We start from the raw sequence: 19,248 nt of genomic DNA, 5'->3' as shown, positions 1-19,248 counted from the left end.
ACATACATATACATGTGCACCCTATTATATTTATATGTGTACATTATGTTTATATATATTATATATAACATATATAATATACATGTGCACCCCATTTTATTTATATGTATACATGTACATATATACATGTATGGCATAATACACTGTTTAAAGGAAGACAACAAGGTTGGGCTAGGCATGAGCACACAGGCACACACGCAGAGACAAATAAAAGACTAATGTAACTTCTTTTAATTGTCATTTTATGCTTTCTGCAGCTGCCCGCCACCCTCCCTTCCCTTGGATGACCACTTTTGTAGGCTATAGGGGACCAGGGAACAAAGGCTGTGGGGGGGCGGGGGGGGACACAGCAGCCCCAGTCAGGTGGTGGAGAACAAGCTACAATTACAAATTTATCACAACAATTAATGCTGAAGCCTGGGAGAGCTGCAGAGTGGGGAGGCCCGCTCCTCTTTGTCAGGGTCTATTTGGCAGTGACCTTGCTCTGAAGGCGATGGTACTCCTTCAGCCTGTAAACCAGATGGAAAACAAAGAAAAATGTAATTTCACAATAACAACATGCGCTCCGTTCAATTAATTCAGGCAGGATGGGGGCGGTGGGGGCAGCTGTTTGTTAAGATGTATGTGAAGTTGTCTTTTTCTTCAGTCCCCTCTCCTGCCCTAGCCTCCCCTGGCTCCTCCAATCAGGATAATGTAATTAATTTATCAGAGGGGAAAACATTGTTTGTCATTGTTGAAGATAAAGCATTTAACAGGCAATAGGAGAAATGAAGAGGCCATTATGTTCTGGGCCATTTCAAAAGGTTTATGGGGTTATAAGCCACAGGCGAAGCAGGAGGCAGGAGGTGGAGGGGCCTGGGGGCTGTGGCTGCAGAGAGGTCTCTGCAGACCTGGGGTGGCTGCCGGGAACCTAAGGCACATTGCCAGACAGAGAAGCCATCTCTATCTTCCTGACACAGGCCCCGAGAATCTGGAGTTGTCAATGAAAAACCTAGAGTTGGTCTTCCTAGCTGGGCACCACGACTCCTCTCTGACCGACTCCTGGCAAGTTTCTTGACCATTCTGGGCCTGTGTCTAGGGAATTTTCAAATTTCTCTAAGAATTAAAGCAAATGAGGGGCTGGCAAGGTAGCTCAGTGGGTAAATGTGTTTGCTGCCAAGCCTCAAGGACTGAGTTTGATCCCCGGGGCCTACATGGTAGACGGTAAGAACTGTCCTTCAGCAGGGCGGTGGTGGTGGCACACACCTTTACTCTCCGCACTTGGGAGGCAGAGGCAGGTGGATTTCTGAGTTCGAGGCCAGCCTGATCTACAGAGTGAGTTCCAGGACAGCCAGAGCTACACAGAGAAACCCTGTCTTGAAACACCGTCCCCCCCCCCCCCAAATGAAGGACTGACCTCCTAAAGTGTCCTCTGATTTCCATATTAAAAACACAAACCATACACATGAATGAAATAAAAGTTTTAAAGGATGAGAATGATCTAGAGGAGTGCCCAGGCCCAGCTTGGCTATGGCAGCTGTGGTAATGAATGACCTTGCTTGTGTCTATGAGCATACATATCAGCCCTGGACACCTTTAGCTGTTAGGTTTATTCCCATAGGCTCCTATGGGATTCACTGGGGAGTAGGGGGCACCTCACACCCTCCCTTGAACCTCCTGGAGATTGGGAAGGGGTGTGAGTCCCCCGGGTCCAAGCAACTTCAGCTATTGCATATGAGCCCCAGGCCACAGCGACTGACTTGCCACCCGACCTTCCAGCTCAGAAACAGTGGCAGCATAAAGATTCTATCGCTCCTCAGGGCATTTCCTCAACTGGTTTTTCCAGTCAAGGAGCCCCACGTCTTTGTGGCTGGAAATATTAGGGCAACTGTTAGAGCCCAGGCCAGGATACAGGGAGCCATATATCCAGTCCCCGCTGATTCTGTTGGCTATCAGGCCCTGCTGAGAACAGGAGCTGGCTGGGTACTGAGGAACTAGAGGTGCATGGTCGGGAACATCGTGGTGCGTGAAGGGTCAGTGTCACACCGGGACCGGCTTGCCATAGCTGCAGGCCTCTGATGACTGGCATGATCCAGAGTTTCTCTCTTACCTGAGCGAGTTGATATTGATGAAGCCAGTGGCGTCGATGGGCTCATAGTCGCCCTGCACGTTCATGCTGCAGGAAAAGCAGAGCTTATCAGCAAGGCCAAGCCACCCTACCCCGGAGTCCCTCCTCGACTCAGTCTAACTCTGGGAGTCCTGTGTGGGAACAGGCGCCATGTTGGCAGTCAGTGGCCAGGTAACCCCCAGATGCTCTGAGTATAAGACTTATCCTGAGTATAAGAATTGCGAGGCAGGTAGAGGTGTCAGGTTGGGTCCCAGCTCTGCTAACTCTGGGCCCGTGAATTCTTCCTGCCATTTGTAAACTGAGGTCCTCTACAGAACCAGGGCCTGAAATGACCCATAAATTTAATATTTCTACCTGGAGCAGCTAATGGACTCTCTGGAGTTGAGGGAAGCTGGCAGGTATTTATAGCATGAAGTCCCACAGTCCAACTTGTTTACCCTGGTTTGTCCAACCATGCAGACCTTACAGAACCATCCTGACACCCAGGCACCCCATGGTCAGAGCATTCCCACAGCATCTGTCACCTGCGGTGGGCCTCAGTACAACCACCCTCTCTGCCATTTCTACCCTCTGGCTCTTTCTCCCACAGCCGCCCATGCCGGCAGCCATCTTGGTCTGTCATGTATCTCAGAGAGCTTAGGGAAGTATGCGGGTTCCCAAGGCTGAGACTTTGGGAATATATCAGTGGCTCTCTCCAATGTTTGTCACTGTGGTCCTGTAGTCTCAGTCACACCTAACTTCCAGCTCTTAATCAACCCCTTGGGTTGACCCTGGGCAATGAACCCACACCTCCAACTTAACTGTGGCTCTTTCCCTAAAACACATGGAACCAGCAATGGTGGCATTCACCTATAGCCTTGGCACCAGGGTGGAGAGGAGAAAGCTAGCCTAGGCTATGTAGTAAAACTCTTGACTCTCCATTCTCACCTTCCCCTAAAACACACAGAGTTTCTGCACATGTTCCTTGGGGCCTGGAGTTTTAACCTTGATGCTGTTGTGGTCCTGAAGTCACTCCACACTACGCCCTCCATGACCCTGTCTCCTGTTTGGTTTTGTTTTTTCTCCCCTTCTCCAGAGTTCTCTTTGGGATTTGGGTCTTGACAACACCAGGAGCTGGCCACTAACCAATATGCTCCCTCCTGGGGGAAAGATGTGTGCACCGATGTGTCCTTTATTGTGCCTACATAAGTTAGGAAAGGCTGGTCTAGACCAGGGTACCAACTTGTGCAATAATGTTCAAGCCTTGCCCACTTAGGTGCATTTGTGAGTGCCGGGAATGGAGACACACAAGGCACAACATCACTTGCTCCCTGCCTTCTGGCTCACAAGCTCTGGAAACCCAGCCTCACCTCTGTCCAAAGCCCTCACCTTTACGAGCGCCCCTGTACTCAGTCCTGAGAGCAGACTGGCTGGCAGCTGAACCTTCCCTCACCTGGGCCACACAGGGTCCTCCTTTCCTTCCACCCCCAAGTCAAAATAAACTCCACGCCGTAATCCTAGCACTCTGGAGTCTGAAGTACAGGAAAGTTCAAGGTCATCATATTGCATCTAAGAAAAGCCTGGTCTACAAGAGACCTCATCTCAAAAACAAACAAACAAAGCAAGAAGAAGAAGAACAACAACAACAAACCAAACAAAGCAACAAATCGCTCCTCCACCCGTTTGCAAGCCAACCTGGACAAACAGCTCCAGGAGCCCCTCAGAGACAGCCCACCAAGGACAGCCCTGCCCCGTGAGGCTGCCCAGAGTCCCAAGAGGAGCTTGTTTGAGAACGGAAAACCTCTTTTTCAAATAGTGCTTTGGTGTGTGTCGGGGGGCTGGGGTGTGGAAACAGAGTTTACAATGATTTTTTTTTTTTTTTACCTCCTCTGACGGTCTACAGAAAAACCTCTATGCTTTTATTTTTGCTCATTCGAGTGGCTCTGACCTGCTCTATAATTACATTACTTTCTACCTACTGCGCCCGGCATTTCCAGCTCTGCTACCTCTCGCGGCTTCCTCGCTGGTCCCTGTGACGCTGTCACTCAAGGGCTTTCAAGTCAGCGATGTAGAAATCAAAAAGAAAAGGGAAATGGTCGGAGACACAGTGAGAATAAGTGCCTCTGCTTTTTTCTCCGTCTTCCCCCTTTCCCTTTTACTTTATTCATTTAATCTCCCCGAGTGAGACTGTAAGGTTTAATGAAGGGTTGGGCAGATTATTAGAGGCTGTTCATTTGGAGGGGGAGGGGAGAAAGAGCCAGAGAGAGAAAGAGAGAAGATAATTTGACATTTACCCCGACTGATCTAAACTGATTCGGTTATATTTATGGCTTATAAAGTGTTTAGAAAGATTGAAGTGGGGGGAAGCAACTCAACGTGGCTGGGTGAAGGGAAGGAGAGAAATAATATTGAACGCCAAACAAAACTCGTACTTTAATTCCGACTCATCCCTGGGAGGGCAGGCCAGGCCTCCGCCTGAGCCGGCTGGGGCTGGGGTCCTCCTCCGGTACTTCTTGGTAGTGCTGCCTGTCTCTGAGGGTTTGTCCCCACCCACAGTTTGGCCAAGTGGCACCCAGAGGAGACGGCTGGCTTTCTCAGGGCAGGCTACCCTCAGTCATAAGTGAAGCCTGTGTCTCCCATGTCTCCCATGTCAAAACAAACACTGGGCATGGTCATGGAGGATGGCCTAGGCAGTACCAGCTTAGGTGACTCCCGTCTGCCAGAGACCCACTGCTTGGTCCTTCCAGAAGGAAGATCCTGGAGACTCCATTAGGATTCCCTGCTTCTCTCCCCTGACCCCAGTGGCCTCTTCTGTCCACAACTTCAGAGAACAAGCTTGAGGCCCTCCAATGTCACTTCATTTTGTACTCATTGCCCTAAAGCAGACAAAATGGTTCCGGGCTATCTCAGAGATTCCTACACTTACATCTGAGACTCCCGCAACTCTCATTCCCTGACAGCAGGGAGTGTGTGTGTGTGTGTGTGTGTGTGTGTGTGTGTGTGTGTGTGTTATATCTGTGGTAGAGCACTTGCTTAGTGAGTGTAAGGCCCTGGGTTTTATCATCACCACCAACAGGAAACACAGCCATGCCCCGACTCGTCCACAGTGTGTTCCTGCACACTGACCTCCCCCTCCACATCTAGTGCAACTCCTAAAGATAGGTTGACTCAATCTGGTTTTGGGGGATCACCAACCCAGTCCAGACTGCCAGTATTGCTCACGGGCAACCTTATGAGCATCACTGCCAGTGTCTACCCTTGCCTGTGTGCACTCCATGAAAACCATTCTTCAGGGTAGCCATAGGACCTGAACATCTGACCCTGCCCTTCTTACAACCTGGTTTGTTAGTTTCCTTTCTCCCTGGTATCTTTCCTTGTATGTCTGGATTCTTCCAAGCCCTTCCCAGGCTCAGAACCAGAGGTGCCATCCCTGGAATCCATTAAATCCTCCAGGCAACTCCTGATAAGGCAGCTGCGCCACAGCCTAACTTTTATACCCAGCCACACTATCCTTTTCCTATTCGGCCATTTTTTTTCTAATCCACATTTCAGTTTGCCTGCCTCCTTTTTTTTTTGTTGTTGTTTTGATTTTTGGGGTCAGTCTCATGTGGCTCAGGACAGTATTACTTTGCATCAGAAAATGACACTGAACTTCTGATCTTCCTGCTTCTACTGGCTGAGTGCTACAATGATGTGCACTGGTTTATACAGTGCTAAAACTGTAACCTGAGGTTTCCTGTACGCTAGGCAGACACTCCTAGCCACATCTGTAGCTCACAGCTATCATTTGACTGACACTTTTCTTCCCACCTGGCTTGTAGGTTCCATGACATTACAGAAGTATGTCCATCATAAACATCTCACTGTCTTCTCACAAAGAGCTTGACATGAGATCAGCAAAAATGTGCTGGGAAAGATGCCCAGACAAGCCCAGATGGGCTGAGGCACAGGGAGCCTACCTCACCAGCTCTTCATTGTAGAGTGAAAGTGGAGACTCCCGACCGAGGATGTACACTTGGCCCTTGAAGACAGACACCTGCACCTTCCCTTCTACCCGCTCCTGGGACTTCTGGATACAGTGGCGAACAAATTCACATTCAGGGCTGTGCCAGAAACCTGCAGGAAGAAACAATGAATGTGTTTTGGATGGCCTTAGGCCAGGGCCCAGGAAGGATGGGGTTGCAGGAGCAGAGCCCAGGCCTTACCTTCTGATAGGCTCGGTTCTGCCTTACTCACTTGTGAGCTGAGGAACACACTCTTGTGTCCCCATCCCACCATCTTGCAAAAAATGACCTCCTTGTCCCCAAAGGCATAAAGGTCAGAAGGAAGGCATACCCCTTCTTCATGCACAGGCATACACAGGAGTTATGGGAAGACCCTGACCCTCACCCAAGAGGGCTCCATTTTGCTAACGAAGATAGGAGATCTTGGATAGGGCTCAGAGGCACATGCCATGAGGCTAAGCAATGAGGGCACCCAGAAAGGCCAGCCTGGTTTGTGGTCAGACAGGCTATGGGGCTCTGGGGCCTACAGCTGTTTCCATTCCTGCAAAATAATGCAGCAGTGCTGAGTGAAGCCCTTGTACCCAACAAGCACTGGGTATGCGGGACTGCTTTGGATGGTGTCCTGGGTAGGCCCTGAACTACTCTCTCTGCCCCGTGACCCTATACTCCAATGGAGGAGGAAGAGGAGAGTCAACAGAGCAAGCAGTTTGTCCAAGCTGACCCAGTCTGTGAGTGGGAGCTGAGGGTCAGTGACTATTTCCTGTCATGATAGGTGCTTTCCTTTATATGACCGGAGCATCCTCTATTTGCACACAGCACTGAGGAAGCACACTTCCTCCCCCTATAGCCCAACATCCTTGGACAGACAGCCTTTCCTTTAGGAGAGAGCAAGGGCCCCAGAATCCAAGGGACAGCAGCAGGTGGCCATAGTCAGGGTTGGGGGAGGGGCAGGCCAGGCAGAAGGTTTTTGAAAGAGCCAGGAAGGTGAGCCCACCCGGGCAGCTGTGGGGCCAGATGGTCTGTGATCTCCTACCCTGATAAGAGGGTAGGTTAGCAAGGCCCAGCTACTGTTAGAGGCCTGGAGAGGCACCACAGAGAAGGGATGGGCTCAGTCTTGTGTGTGTGTGTGTGTGCGCACGCGCATAGCAAGATATGATTACTTAACTGCTCTGCAGGGATATGTGGATTCAGTGAGCACTTAACTCTGCTGTTCCAACACTATGACCTCTGACGGCCCCTTACTGTAAACCAGGAGAAAGGCCCAGAGAAGCAAAGAACATGTACAAAGTCACACAGCAGGACCATGGCAGGATTCAGATCTGATGGAACACTTCTAAACCAAGGACTTTAAAACGCCACTGGTCTCTTTGGGAGGGGACATCAATCACCCTCCCCGCCCTGCATCCCTACCCCCCTCACACACACCCCCATCCCTGTGTCCTGCCTGCTCTTTGATTTTCTCAGTTGGGATAATTAGTCCATTATCCTCCCAGGCTGGAAGGCAGGTGGAGATGGAGCTGTTGATAGGAAGGGCAGAGATCAGTCTCAGAGCCCTGGCCCTGGCTTTATCTGAGATCTGTTTCTCTAGCCCACAGGGGTCTTAGGCTCAAGTTTCTTTCCCTAGTGGACCTGGCCTGAAATGGGCCAGCAGCCTGGTCCCATGGCACAGGAGAGATCGTGCATGTTCAGGCCTGCGGTGCACAGGGGGTGGGGCTTGGGGCTGAGCTACAGAGGGCTCCCCTGGCCCAAGCCCAGCATACAGGCCTCTGTTCTGATTGGAACAAGTGTCTGCTAGAGTTATACACTACACCCATTTTCATGTTGAGGACAGGCGGGAGGAGGCGTGTTAACTAGGTGAGGTACAGCTACTAAATAAAATGTTCGTCAGGCGCCTTCAGGGTCCTGAAGCTGGAGTCCTGCTGGGCTGACCGGGAAGAGCGTCTCACTGAACTCCGTAGAGCCAGTAGGGAAATCAGGAAAAGGGGAATAGAGGGAGATGATCAGGCAGAGTCAGGGACAGTGTCCTGGAAGCCTATGAACCTAGGAAGGCTTCTCTGTGTCCCAACCTCCCCATTTGTGCCCTGAGACCACAGAAAAGCTAAAAGGGTAGCTCTAAGGTAGAGTGATGGGTTGTGAACCGGGGTGCTTAGTGGGAAGGGAATAGACCCTAGCACGTCTTAGCCCTAGAGCCCTTGGGATTTACAGGAGGGGAAACTGAGGCCCAGGGAGGAAACAGATTTACCTAAGACCATAAAGCCAAGCAGAGGCAAAGCCTCTCAGCGCCCACACTGGAAATCACGCCAGGTCTCAGTTAGTTAGTAGTCGCTGGCGCTGTTCCAGATGCATGGTACACCCATGCCTCGGAGTGGCCATTTCCACTCTTTAGATGGGACAGCTGAGGAGAAGGGAGAGGAGCGGCAGCATCCAGCCAGGCTGGGTCTGCAATATGCCTCCTTCCAGCAAGGGGCCAATCAAGAGCACTCTGGACAGCCAGAGGGCTGGCTCTGACCTCTGTGGACACCTGGATATGGCAGAGTTAATGTTAGCAATAACGACCTGGTCTAAGTCTTGCTCCCTGCCTTGTTCCTCTCTCTGCTCCAAGGTTTTATTTCCTTTGAAAGCTCCTAATCGCTCAGCCTCATTTTGGGATTTGCAGGGCTCATTGCTGGCTGACAGAGCAGGGACTCAACCTAGGCACTGTGCCTGTAGCCAAGGCTTCCTGGGCGTGTCATGGCACCCCCCCCCCCCGCCCCCAATCAATCCTTTCTAACAGCTTCCCAGGTCCTGTGGGAGTGACTTTTGAAGCCTGCCTGTGTCAGGTTCAACCTTTGTAACTTAGCCACAAGACCTCTGATAAAGTATCTTTGCCTGGACCTCAGTTTCCCCATCTCTGTGCAGCTAAGGTTAGGTAACACCCATCAGGTGCCTAGTCCAGTGCCAAAAAGACAGCAGACAGTGAGAGATGCTGACACTGTGGGATCCCGGAAGCCCGCCCACTGTCCTCTGCCAGGCTCAGCCCTCGGGATGCCTCCTGGGCACTCAAGCCAGGTGCTCTCTCCTCTCCCCTACGCCCTGCCATGTCTTAATGTCAATCCCACTTTGTAACCAGAATCCACCTTTAAGCACCGGAGTCCTGCCGAGCCAGTAGGAAGCCATGATATTTAAACACCTGTCTGTACCTGGAGAGGGGGGATTGCACTTCAACGCTGAGAACAATGGCAGGAGGATAGAGTGCCAGCCAAGGCTGGGATGGATTCCAGCAGGCCTGGGAGGATGGGGATGGGGACAGGCGTGGCCAGAGGCCTCAGCCAGGTGGCTATGACTGACATCTATCCAGACACTCAGACTTCCGGCCCACAAAACTGCCAAGGTTGGCTGTTGGCAGCAACAGCCTGTTTTCTGAGAGGCTGCCTGACAAAATCGTCCAAACTAAGGAGGTGCAAATATTATAGACAAGGTCAGAAAATGTCTCCTATAAATGAGTGTGAACAAGTGCATATGTGTGTGTGTGTGTGTGTGTGTATGTGTGCATGCCTGTGTGTGTATGTGTGTGTGCGCGCGTGCGTGCACGAGTGCCTGTGTGTGCCTGGCTTATAGGTGTATGATAGCACTGCTTTGGTCTTTTTTAAAGACAGGGTCTCATTGTGTAGCCCAGGATTGCCTTAAACTTGTAGGGATCAAGAATGCTGGGATAGAGGCATATGTTGCCACTGTTGTAGGTTGTGTATGCCTTCAGGTTTCTGCTAAATCAACTCTGCCCTGCCACTGCAGCCCAAAGGGACTACAGGGACATGAGGGCTGTGTTGAATTTCACATAATTTCCATGTCATGAAAGTTTGGTTTCCTTTCCAATCATTAAAAAAAAAAAAAAAAAGCTTAAAATGATTCTTAGTTCACAAGTGGCAGAAAAATGGGCACCAAGCCAGGTCTGATCAGGGACTGGGGCTTAGGGCCCCTGATTCCCACTACGAAGACTGTATATAAAGTCTGGGTCCCGGAGCAGAACTGCTCAGGGCACGCATGTGCTTCTCTGCGCATGCCCTTTTGAAGGTTAGTAAGCAGTGTCTTCTGGAAGGATTAACAGGGCCCAAGCCAGCCCTCACTCCCACCTCCCTACAGGCTCCCAGCTCATTTCCTCATCTGTAGAAGGAAACTTAGACCACCAGGGAGGTTTGTGGGAACCACGCAGGTTGTCTGGAGCCCTATATCTTTGCCAAGTACTGGGTTCCTACTGAATTCAGTCTGGCTAACACTGGGAATGACTCATAGTCCTTCTTTTGACACTGTAATGGATACAACTAAACAACTTTGGAGGCTTCCATGTCTCCCTTGGCACTCACAAAAAGGCCACCCCACTGTCCCTTCCTCTGTCCCTCACCCCTGGTCCAACCTTCCATGTGTACTTGAGAGTTCTGAAGAGGATGCTAGTGGGTGGGGCTAGATGGGAGGAAGGCATAATTGATGAAAGTGAAGGTCTGAGTCCTAGGGGCCCTGGGGGTGGAGCGTCACTGGGGGTGGAGTGCCAGGGGCGGCTGGGACTCGGACATACCTGTGTATACGAGCTCTGCGAATTTGAGGCCCAGGCCCTGCTTGATTTTGCGTACTTCCCGATCCATCGTGAAGGCCTCTATGTCTAAATGAGCGTGGTAAAGGATGGTCCCTGCTGGGGTCTCGTAGATACCTAGCCATTTTTCCAGGCAGGGGGAAAAAGGGAAAAAAAGAGAGAAACACATGAAACCCAAACTGTCAGCAAATGACAAAAAAAAAAAAAAAAAAAAAAAAAAATAATGACTTGTCTGACAGGAGACAAGCCAGTCGGGCCATTCACTCCCAGCTTGCTGCAAAATGCGTCTGTCATTATGTTCATGCTGGGGCCACGACAGTCCACTCTGCGGCTTGTGGAGAAAATGTCTAGATGCCCCCCTTTGAAGAGGCCCTCAGACGCGGGAAAATGACAGGGTTTCTGAGCAGTGCCCCCCTCCCCAATGCATGCCCACCGGCCTGCAGTTGAAAACCTGTAATTAAACCAACTACGGTGGAGCCCAGGGCCCCAAATAGCCCTTCCTCCCTTCCACTGGGGAGTCGGGGGAGGGGGACGGCTGTGCACACACATGCATGAACACGCGAGTGCACACATGGCCTGGGCAGCTACATCTTCAGAGATGCCTGGGGTTGCCTGGGGCTTGAGCACTGGCTCCACTCTACAGATGGGGAAGCTGAGCCCCTGAGAAGTGGTTGGATAGGGAGAGAATGGAATCTGAGCTCCTGGATCCCTAATGGGTATGGCCAGCTGTCCTGTGAGTTAGCTGGTTACAGAAGGCAAAGCCCAGTCTGGAGAAAGGCGCTTGCTCAAGTCCCTTCCGGTCAACTCACCTAGCCAACTTATTTCGGGTCATCTCACCTAGTCGACCTATTTGTAACACAACCTGCTTAAGCTAGAAGGTCTCCAAAGTGACAGGGTGGCCCTGGCTGAGCTGTCAACCAGTAGTCCCATGCTCTATCTGAAGCACAGAGGCACCAAAGAGGCAGGACTGTGCCTGTCCTGGTGCTGGGCCCTGTTCTGGCATGGCTTTGGATAAACCTGTGTCCACTATGCTTTGAAGGAAGGGCAGGGGCAGCGCCATGCTCAGAATTTGATCCAAAAGCTTTCTCTCTTCATGCTTCCCAACGCATGGTGCTGAGGAGGCGGCTTTTCTGTTGTCTTGGCAACTCCTCAGTCTTTCCACAATAAAGCTTTAAAAGCAGCTAGGGGGCAGTGGTGGCACACGCTTTTAATCCTAGCACTCAGGAGGCAGAGGCAGGCATATCTCTGAGTTCGAGGCCAGCCTGGTCTGGACCACCAGGGCCTCACAGAGAAACAAACAAAAGGCAGAAGACTGCACACCTGTACCCCAGGCCTATGCGGCTCAGCAACAGTGACATGCTAGCCAGTCTGGGAGGACAATTCTACCAAGCACTGAGGAGGCCAAGGAAGGAGGAACAGGTTATCTGAGGCTAACCTAGGCTCCACAACCAGACCATACCTCACAGACAGCAACCAGAGCTGGGGCCGGGACTCCCATACAGTGTTTGCCTAACATGCCTGGGGGCTGGGGGCCTGGCCCTGGGTTCCAGCCTAGCACCGTATAAACTGGTGTCCACTTGGTTTTGTAAAAAATTAAATTTTGATTATTGTCGTGCATGTATGTGAGTGTGTGTAGAAATCAGACCTTCCAGAATTGACTTTTCTTCTAACTTCATGTGTGTCCTGGGAATTGAAGTTGTGAGGCTAACAAGGCCAGCACTTAGATGCACTGAGCCACCTAGCTGGCTGGTTTTTGATCTTTAAGGAATGGGAAACTCAGAAGGAAAAGACCTTTTAGGACCAAAGCTATCTGTATTCTCTAAGGGGTGGCCAACCTAAAACTCAATATATGCAGACAGAGGCCTAGCACATAGAAACTGTGGCTCTGGTCCTGCTGGAGGGTGACAGGGAGGTACCTTTATCAATCCTTCGCACCCCTCAGGAGTCCTAAGGTCTCTGAACTGGGCCAACAGTCTGTTGGACAGACAGGAAGATGGAATCTAAGAAGTAGTGACTTGCCTATGCTACCGTGTCTCAAAGGAGAAACAAGACCAGAATCTGCATTTCCAGTCCTGGCTCCAGGTGGCCTCTCAGGGCCTTGCCCCATGCGTCAGCACTCATCGGAATCTAAGAACACACTCAGGTGCAGGGTCTCAGGCAACACATGCCATGTAAAAGCTACCCCAGGGTTGGGAGGCCGTGCACTGGCTAAAGTGCTTACCACACAAGCGTGGAGAGTTGAGTTCAGATCCCAGTGCCCACAGAAAAGTTGGTGGTTGTGGGCTGGCAAGATTGCTCAGCAGGTAAGAGCATTGACTGCTCTTTCAAAGGTCCTGAGTTCAATTCCCAGCAACTACATGATGGCTCACAACCATCTATTTGTACACCTACAGTGTACTCATATACATAATAAATAAATAAATCTTTTTTAAAAAGTGGTTGCTGTAACCCTAACTCTGGTTCTGGGTGGGCACAGGAGGAGCCCTGGAGTTCACTTGCCAGCCTGTCTAGCCAATCCAGCAAGCTCTAGCTTCAGTGAGAGACTCTATCTCTCTCTCACATATATCATATATATATGATGGGATATATACATATATATATATATATATATATATATATATATGATAAAGACTCCTGATATTGACCTCTGGCCTCTGAACATGTACACCTGTGTGGAGTGCACCTGAAAACATATGCACCCCAAAACATATATGAACATATACATACAAATAACACACACACACATACACACCTGTCCCATTTTACTTATGAGGCTGCCATTTTAGGGAACCTCCTCCACCCTCCAGAATCTATCTGAAGACTCCCACCACACCCCTTGATGCCCTCAAGTTTGTGTACAAGGCTCCCAGCCTCATCACTCCCATAGCAAAGTCCAGATGGAGGCAGTGACAGGCAGGAGGACCAAGAAAAGCCATGGCTGACAGCCTGAGGGCAGGGACCTGGGACCTCAGCAGGAAGAGCAGGTCCTGGTGGCACATGGCTGTGATTCCAGCAGTGGGGAGGTTGAGGCATGTGGTGGTGGCTGCCTGGGTTAGAGAACACGACAGTGTCTAGAAACAACAACTAGCGAACCATTACATCGGAGGAAACACAGAGCTAGCAAACCATTACAGAGGAGGAAACACAGAGCCTAGCACACACCCTGGGCTCAGTTCTCAGTACCGCAATGCACCACGCCCAACAACTTTAAGAACTGGATGTTCTGTTCTACCCCTGTAATTCCAGGACTCAGGAGGCTTGGAGGTAGAGACAGGAGGATCAGAAGTTCAAGGCCAGCCTGCCTTATCTGAGATTCTATTTCAAAAAACCCAAAGCAAACCAAACATAAAACCCAACAGCACTCAGGAGCAAAGGCAGGTAGAACTCTGAGTTCGAGGCCAGCCTGGTCTACAGAGTGAGTTCCAGCAGGCTGCTTAGAAAGACAGACAAATGCAGGGAAGAATCTGCCTCCAAAATGGCAGGGATACAAACAAGGACTGAGGCGGATCTCAGTCACCCTAGGAACACCAACAGCATCACAAAGAGATTTCCCATGGCCTGTTGGTCACCTCTGACACAGCCCAGCCACTCATACTGACTAAGGCAGCGGAGTTTGTGACGATCTGTTTTTGTACAGCGTGGAGAAGCCTGTCCTTATACTGGCTGTAAATAGAGGTGGCAGCACCCCACTTTGACTCCTAGAGACTCGGGTGCCCTCTCTGCACTTCTCTCCTTCCCAAGCCAGCTGTCTGTGCAGAGCTGGAATTGGAACCAGAAGTCTCAACAACTTGATGTTGCATCTGGCTTGACTGCATGGCCTTGGTCTGTCCCAGCATCCTCTCAGAGCCCCGAAAGGGGAAAACAGGAAGTTGCTAAGTAACTGTGGATCTTACACATTAACCTTTGACATGGGTACCGAGAGCAAGCAACTAGATTCTAACCTGTCCTGGCACACCGAGAGAAACTGAAGCGTCACCCCCAGCAGGCCAGGGAGAGGACAACACAGGTATCTAGGGTTCCAGAAAGATCCATCAGTTGCCCAAGGCCTACAAGTTACTGCCCATTGCAGATATCCCCTGGGAAAATGAGGCTGGCAACACCAGCACCTAAGAGTGGGCAGAAGTGCGTGCAGAAGCCAGCTCCTCTAGCGTTCCATACCAGCCCAAGGTTGTCAGCGGTTGCCGAAAGGTCCCAGGCTTACAGCAAAGTCCCAGGCAAGAGACATGAGCACAGTTAATATGCCTGATCCCATCTCAGGCGGTGTTAAAGTTAATTGTGGCTGATCAGAAAGGGCTTGTTTTTAGCTCTCTTAGTTGTGTGCATGTGTGTGTGTGTGTGTGTGTGCGCGCGCGCGCGCGTGCGTGTGTATTTTGAAGCTCTCTCCTTTCTTGGCAGGGGTAGGGGTACAGATGATTTCTCTGTAGTTCTGAAAAAAAATCGGTGACAGAAACCTAATTCTAAAAGACTGGATTTGGGGCTTTTGACAGTCAGTATACAAACCACCGAGCAAAGAGGGGGGAAATGACAGCTGAGCCCGCGCTGCTGTGGAATAGACAACAGACATCTTCAGAGTGACACGCACCGCGGCTCCAAGTGTCTATTTTCATCTCCCCGTGTTTACGAGAAAGACAGAGGTGTCAGCAGCCCTCTGTGGAGCAGCTTCAATCACACCCTAATTACCACTAGGAAGGGGGGTAGTGGCTGGGGAGGCCAAGGAGCTGGGGTGGTGGGAGGGGGAGAGTGGACCATGAGGACGAGGTGGGGACTACACAGCTGCAGCAGCTCAAATTCTTCTCATCCGTTGCCAAGATTGCCGGTTGGGCTGAGAAATTTGGTAAAACTAAGTAGACTCTACCAAACCCACAGGAGTCAGGCTAGAGGTCAGGGTATGTGGACTGGAGGCTCGGGCATTCAGGGGAAGGAAGGAGTTTGGGAAGGTGGACAGGTAGAGAGACGGTAGAAGATAGATTGACTGGAGCCCCAGGGCTCCTTTCTTAGGTACCAGGACCAAGGCTGGAGGTGGTTGCTATGGTGATGAGAGAAAGTCAGGGTGGGAGTCTAAGCTATTCTTTAGGCTCTTGTGCCCAGGTGGCCCATCCTGCAGATCAGCTTGGGTGTGTGAGACTAGCCATGCCTGACCTTGCTACCCCAGTCTTCTGTTTCCCAGGTCTCCCCTTGCTGTTCATCTGTAAGGCTGTATGAGAGCTCGGCTCTGGGAGGGCTGGACAGGTGTGCGGGGAGACTAGATAAGAGGGCAGCGAGCTGCTCTCCTGAAAATGAAGTTCAGGGGGCAAGAGGGAGAGAGAACGGGAAGACGGAAGACAGAAGGGAAGATAAGAAAGCTGACAGGGACTGGCAGGTGGAACTGGGGGGCAGTGAGTGGAGGAAGGAGCAGAATGGGGAGAGGAGCGTGGGTGAGAAGCCATAAGGGAAGGCCAGAGAAGAGTGAGGTAAAGAACACACAGAGGCAGGAGGGACAGACTTAGCCAGTAGGCTCCTTCCCAGGCTCCCTCCTCCTCTCCCTCCTCCTCCTCTCCCTCCTCCTCCCCTCTTCTTCCTCCTTTCATTCCTCCTCCTCCCCTTCCTCCTCTCCCTCCTCCTCCCCTTCCTCTTCTTCCTTTCCTTCCTCCTCCTCCTCTTCCTCCTCCTCTCCTTCCTCTTCCTCCTTTCATTCCTCCTCCTCCCCTTCCTCTCCCTCCTCCTCCCCTTCCTCCTCCTCCTCAGGCTTCTCCCCACTGACTTCATTCACTTCACTTAATTAGCCCCCCTCTGGAGTTAGGAAGCAGATGTGATATTAAAGACTGTATGTAAACAGCCACAATGCAGCCAAGCCAATCCACCCAGGCTCCCCAGCCCTCAGGCTCTGACCCTGTAGGTTCCCCACAAGGGCCTGCCATGCGAGCCAGGCCACCCAGACCCGGGATTTGGGATGCGGATGCTGCTCAACCCCCTATGCTCTTCCTCCCCCTGGCCCCCGCCCCAGAAGACAAGAGTAATCTCTGAATGGATGACAATTACCAGCTTTGTAAAATCAATACAAATGACATTCCCCCCCATACACCAAGGTCTGGAGAACTCCAGCTCTGCCCTCAACATAATCAACGATTAACAGCACCTCTGTCACCGTTCACCTAATAAACTCCTCACGGGGAGTCCATAGTACCCTCATTCATTGTCTGCTTTTGCCTTCTCACACATGCGTGGAGTGTAGAAATAAAGGCTGGGTACCCTAAGCTTACCAAGCATGGAAACAGGCACGTGTAAACTCCTGGAGAGCTCTCCTGGCCGCTGGCTCTTCCATTTGAAGATTAGTGTTTCAGAGACAGAAAGCAATTTGTCTAAGGCTATACAGCAATTTTCCCTCCCCAAGACTGTAAACTCCTGTACTTTTAGGGACAGCTGCCCACAGGCACACACACAACATCTAGGTAGAGCTGAGGACCGAGCTCCAGATGGGTGACAAGAAGCCAGTGGGATTGAGACACACTTAGCTTCTCCTTGTGGGACCTCAGTCAGGAGGGTGGTCCACCTCCATCCAAGACACAGCACCCAGACCCATTCGCAGGCAGGGAAGTAAAAGCTCACAAGGGTTGATTCTCAGTGGAGATGAAATTGGATCAGGACTCAGGCTGGGTGCCAAAGCCTTGGCCTGCAACACCAGGTCTGCAGAGACCCACCACCAGGCCAGCTGGGACCTCCCTACCCCCTCTATCCTCTCTCCATCATACATCTAGCCAGCTGGGAACTGTGCACTGCTGCCTTCTCCAGGTTGTCTTCCCTCATTACTGTAGTCTCAGCTTTTATCATCACCTGTTACCTCTTTTCACTCACTGTACCCCTTCACCCGGCAGGACGGTCGGTCTGGCTAGCTCTTATCTTCCCAGAGAAGGAAATGAGTAACTACCCTATCAGACCAGCAGCACCTACCAGCCGTGACTCTGGACTCAGTAGGACAGTGGCACAGCCAATTAGTGACATGACATCCGACAGGCATAAGAAGGATACTGGTGTCTCACATTCCCAAGCAGCACGGGACCCCCTAGGGCTTACGGCTACCTTTGTGCTCACTCAGAATTCCCTCAGGGACCGGAACACTCCCACAGAGCCTGGTCAGGCTATCATGCTTGGGTCTGAACCTGGATCTGTCCACCTCCACAGTCCAGGCTCCAAGGGCTTCTCCCCATGTCCACTGGGCGCATGACCGTCAATCTGAGTCCTGCCTGTAACTTGCAGGGAGCCCTCACCCCTTCAGGGCCTTAGTTTCCCCAACTGTGCTACTTTCTCCCAAAGGTGCTACTTTCTCCCAAGGCCCCTCAGCTGCCTTGGAGGAATTTCTTTGTGTGGCTCCCAAGGGCAGGTGGAGACAAAGGGACATTTAATCAGATGTTAAATAGGTAAGAGACAAAGGTAGGCTGGGAATGAAAGGAGACACTCATTAGCATATTGTTCTTTACAAGGCCTTCTCAAGAGAGCTGCAGTTGTGCAGATTCTCACGGAGGATGATCAGTGTGGGGCGAGGAGAACCCTGGGGCTAGGCGACTCCAGCTCCACCCAACCCCCAACTATCGGAGGCAAGACCCAGGATGCAGTAGGGGAAACTGAGGCCCACGACAAACAGTTCGAGACCCCAGGGCCAGGGTCTGGGATCTGCATCTTCTCTCACAGCTGACAGCTGCTGCTGTGGCAGCGTGTCAGCTCTCTTGGGACGTAGGGTCTCAATTTAAAAATCTCCCCAAGGAACTAGACTGGGACTGAACCTTGGCCTGGTTTTATTTAGCTGTTACTGTCCCAAATCAACCATGAAGCAAAGTGATTTGAAGCCCCTACCTGTGTCACTGGTATTTAAACATTCAGGTGCCCCAGTTCAGGGGGCCCTAACTGCCCAAATGATGGGAATGCCCTAAAAACACTCTATTGTTAATAACATACACACACACACACACACACACACACACACACACACACGGGGGGGGGGGGGGGACACGGACGGACTGGCAGGGACCTGGGATGGAAATGCTCAATGGATAGGGAAAGTGAAGAGGAAGAGAATATAGACAGCAAATGACCCAGGACTGAGTGGGAGTCGTGTAAAAACAGAGACAGGCACCTGCCTGGGAATCAACTCTCTCTTACTCTCTCTCATCTCCAAGACAGGAAGGGGATCTGATGGCCCCGTGGTCCCATAATGGCAGCCTAGACCAGCCAAGTGGCAGGCATGCCATAGAAAGGGACTATCTGTCTCTAGCAAGGCTTTGGAGTCATGCCTGAATTGGCCCGTCCTGTTCAGGTTTCTTGTGTATAGCTCACAGCGCCCTCCCTGGCAAGAGTCCCACTCTACTGCGTGCCTGGTGCTAGAAGTGCCTTAATGACCACGAAATTGGCCCTGCATGGTCCGCCTCTTAACCTGACTGGCCCGCCCGTGACACAAGACAGCCTGACCTCCAGGCCGACCTCTCTCCCAGACCCCTCCCAACACTAGAGGCGGCTCCTCTCGAAGCACCCCAAGAAGTCAGTGCAAAGGCCACTGTTCACACTTCATCTCCAGTCCTCACTTCATCGGGGTGTAAGAGAAAGCAAGGGGCAGCCAAGGTGGC

General features: G+C 51.4%; 1 protein-coding gene across 1 annotated transcript in view; it reads right to left on the bottom strand.

Annotated features, from left to right (window-relative positions):
- Positions 1 to 210: 210 nt before the first annotated feature.
- The window catches only part of Ass1 (argininosuccinate synthetase 1), a 50,401-nt gene continuing 31,363 nt past the window's right edge, over positions 211 to 19,248 (bottom strand). Inside the window, exons 13-16 of the mRNA NM_007494.3 lie at positions 10,640 to 10,771; positions 6,046 to 6,202; positions 2,090 to 2,155; positions 211 to 509 (exon numbers count right to left, since the gene is read on the bottom strand). Coding sequence (NP_031520.1) covers positions 464 to 509; positions 2,090 to 2,155; positions 6,046 to 6,202; positions 10,640 to 10,771 — 401 coding nt within the window. The 3' untranslated portion in view covers positions 211 to 463. The remainder of the gene's footprint in view (positions 510 to 2,089; positions 2,156 to 6,045; positions 6,203 to 10,639; positions 10,772 to 19,248) is intronic.

Source organism: Mus musculus, chromosome 2 (genome assembly GCF_000001635.26).
Source record: "Mus musculus strain C57BL/6J chromosome 2, GRCm38.p6 C57BL/6J".
Lineage (NCBI taxonomy): Eukaryota > Metazoa > Chordata > Mammalia > Rodentia > Muridae > Mus > Mus musculus.
Note: the sequence above shows the minus strand (reverse complement) of the source record. Positions and strands in the feature narration are given on the sequence as shown.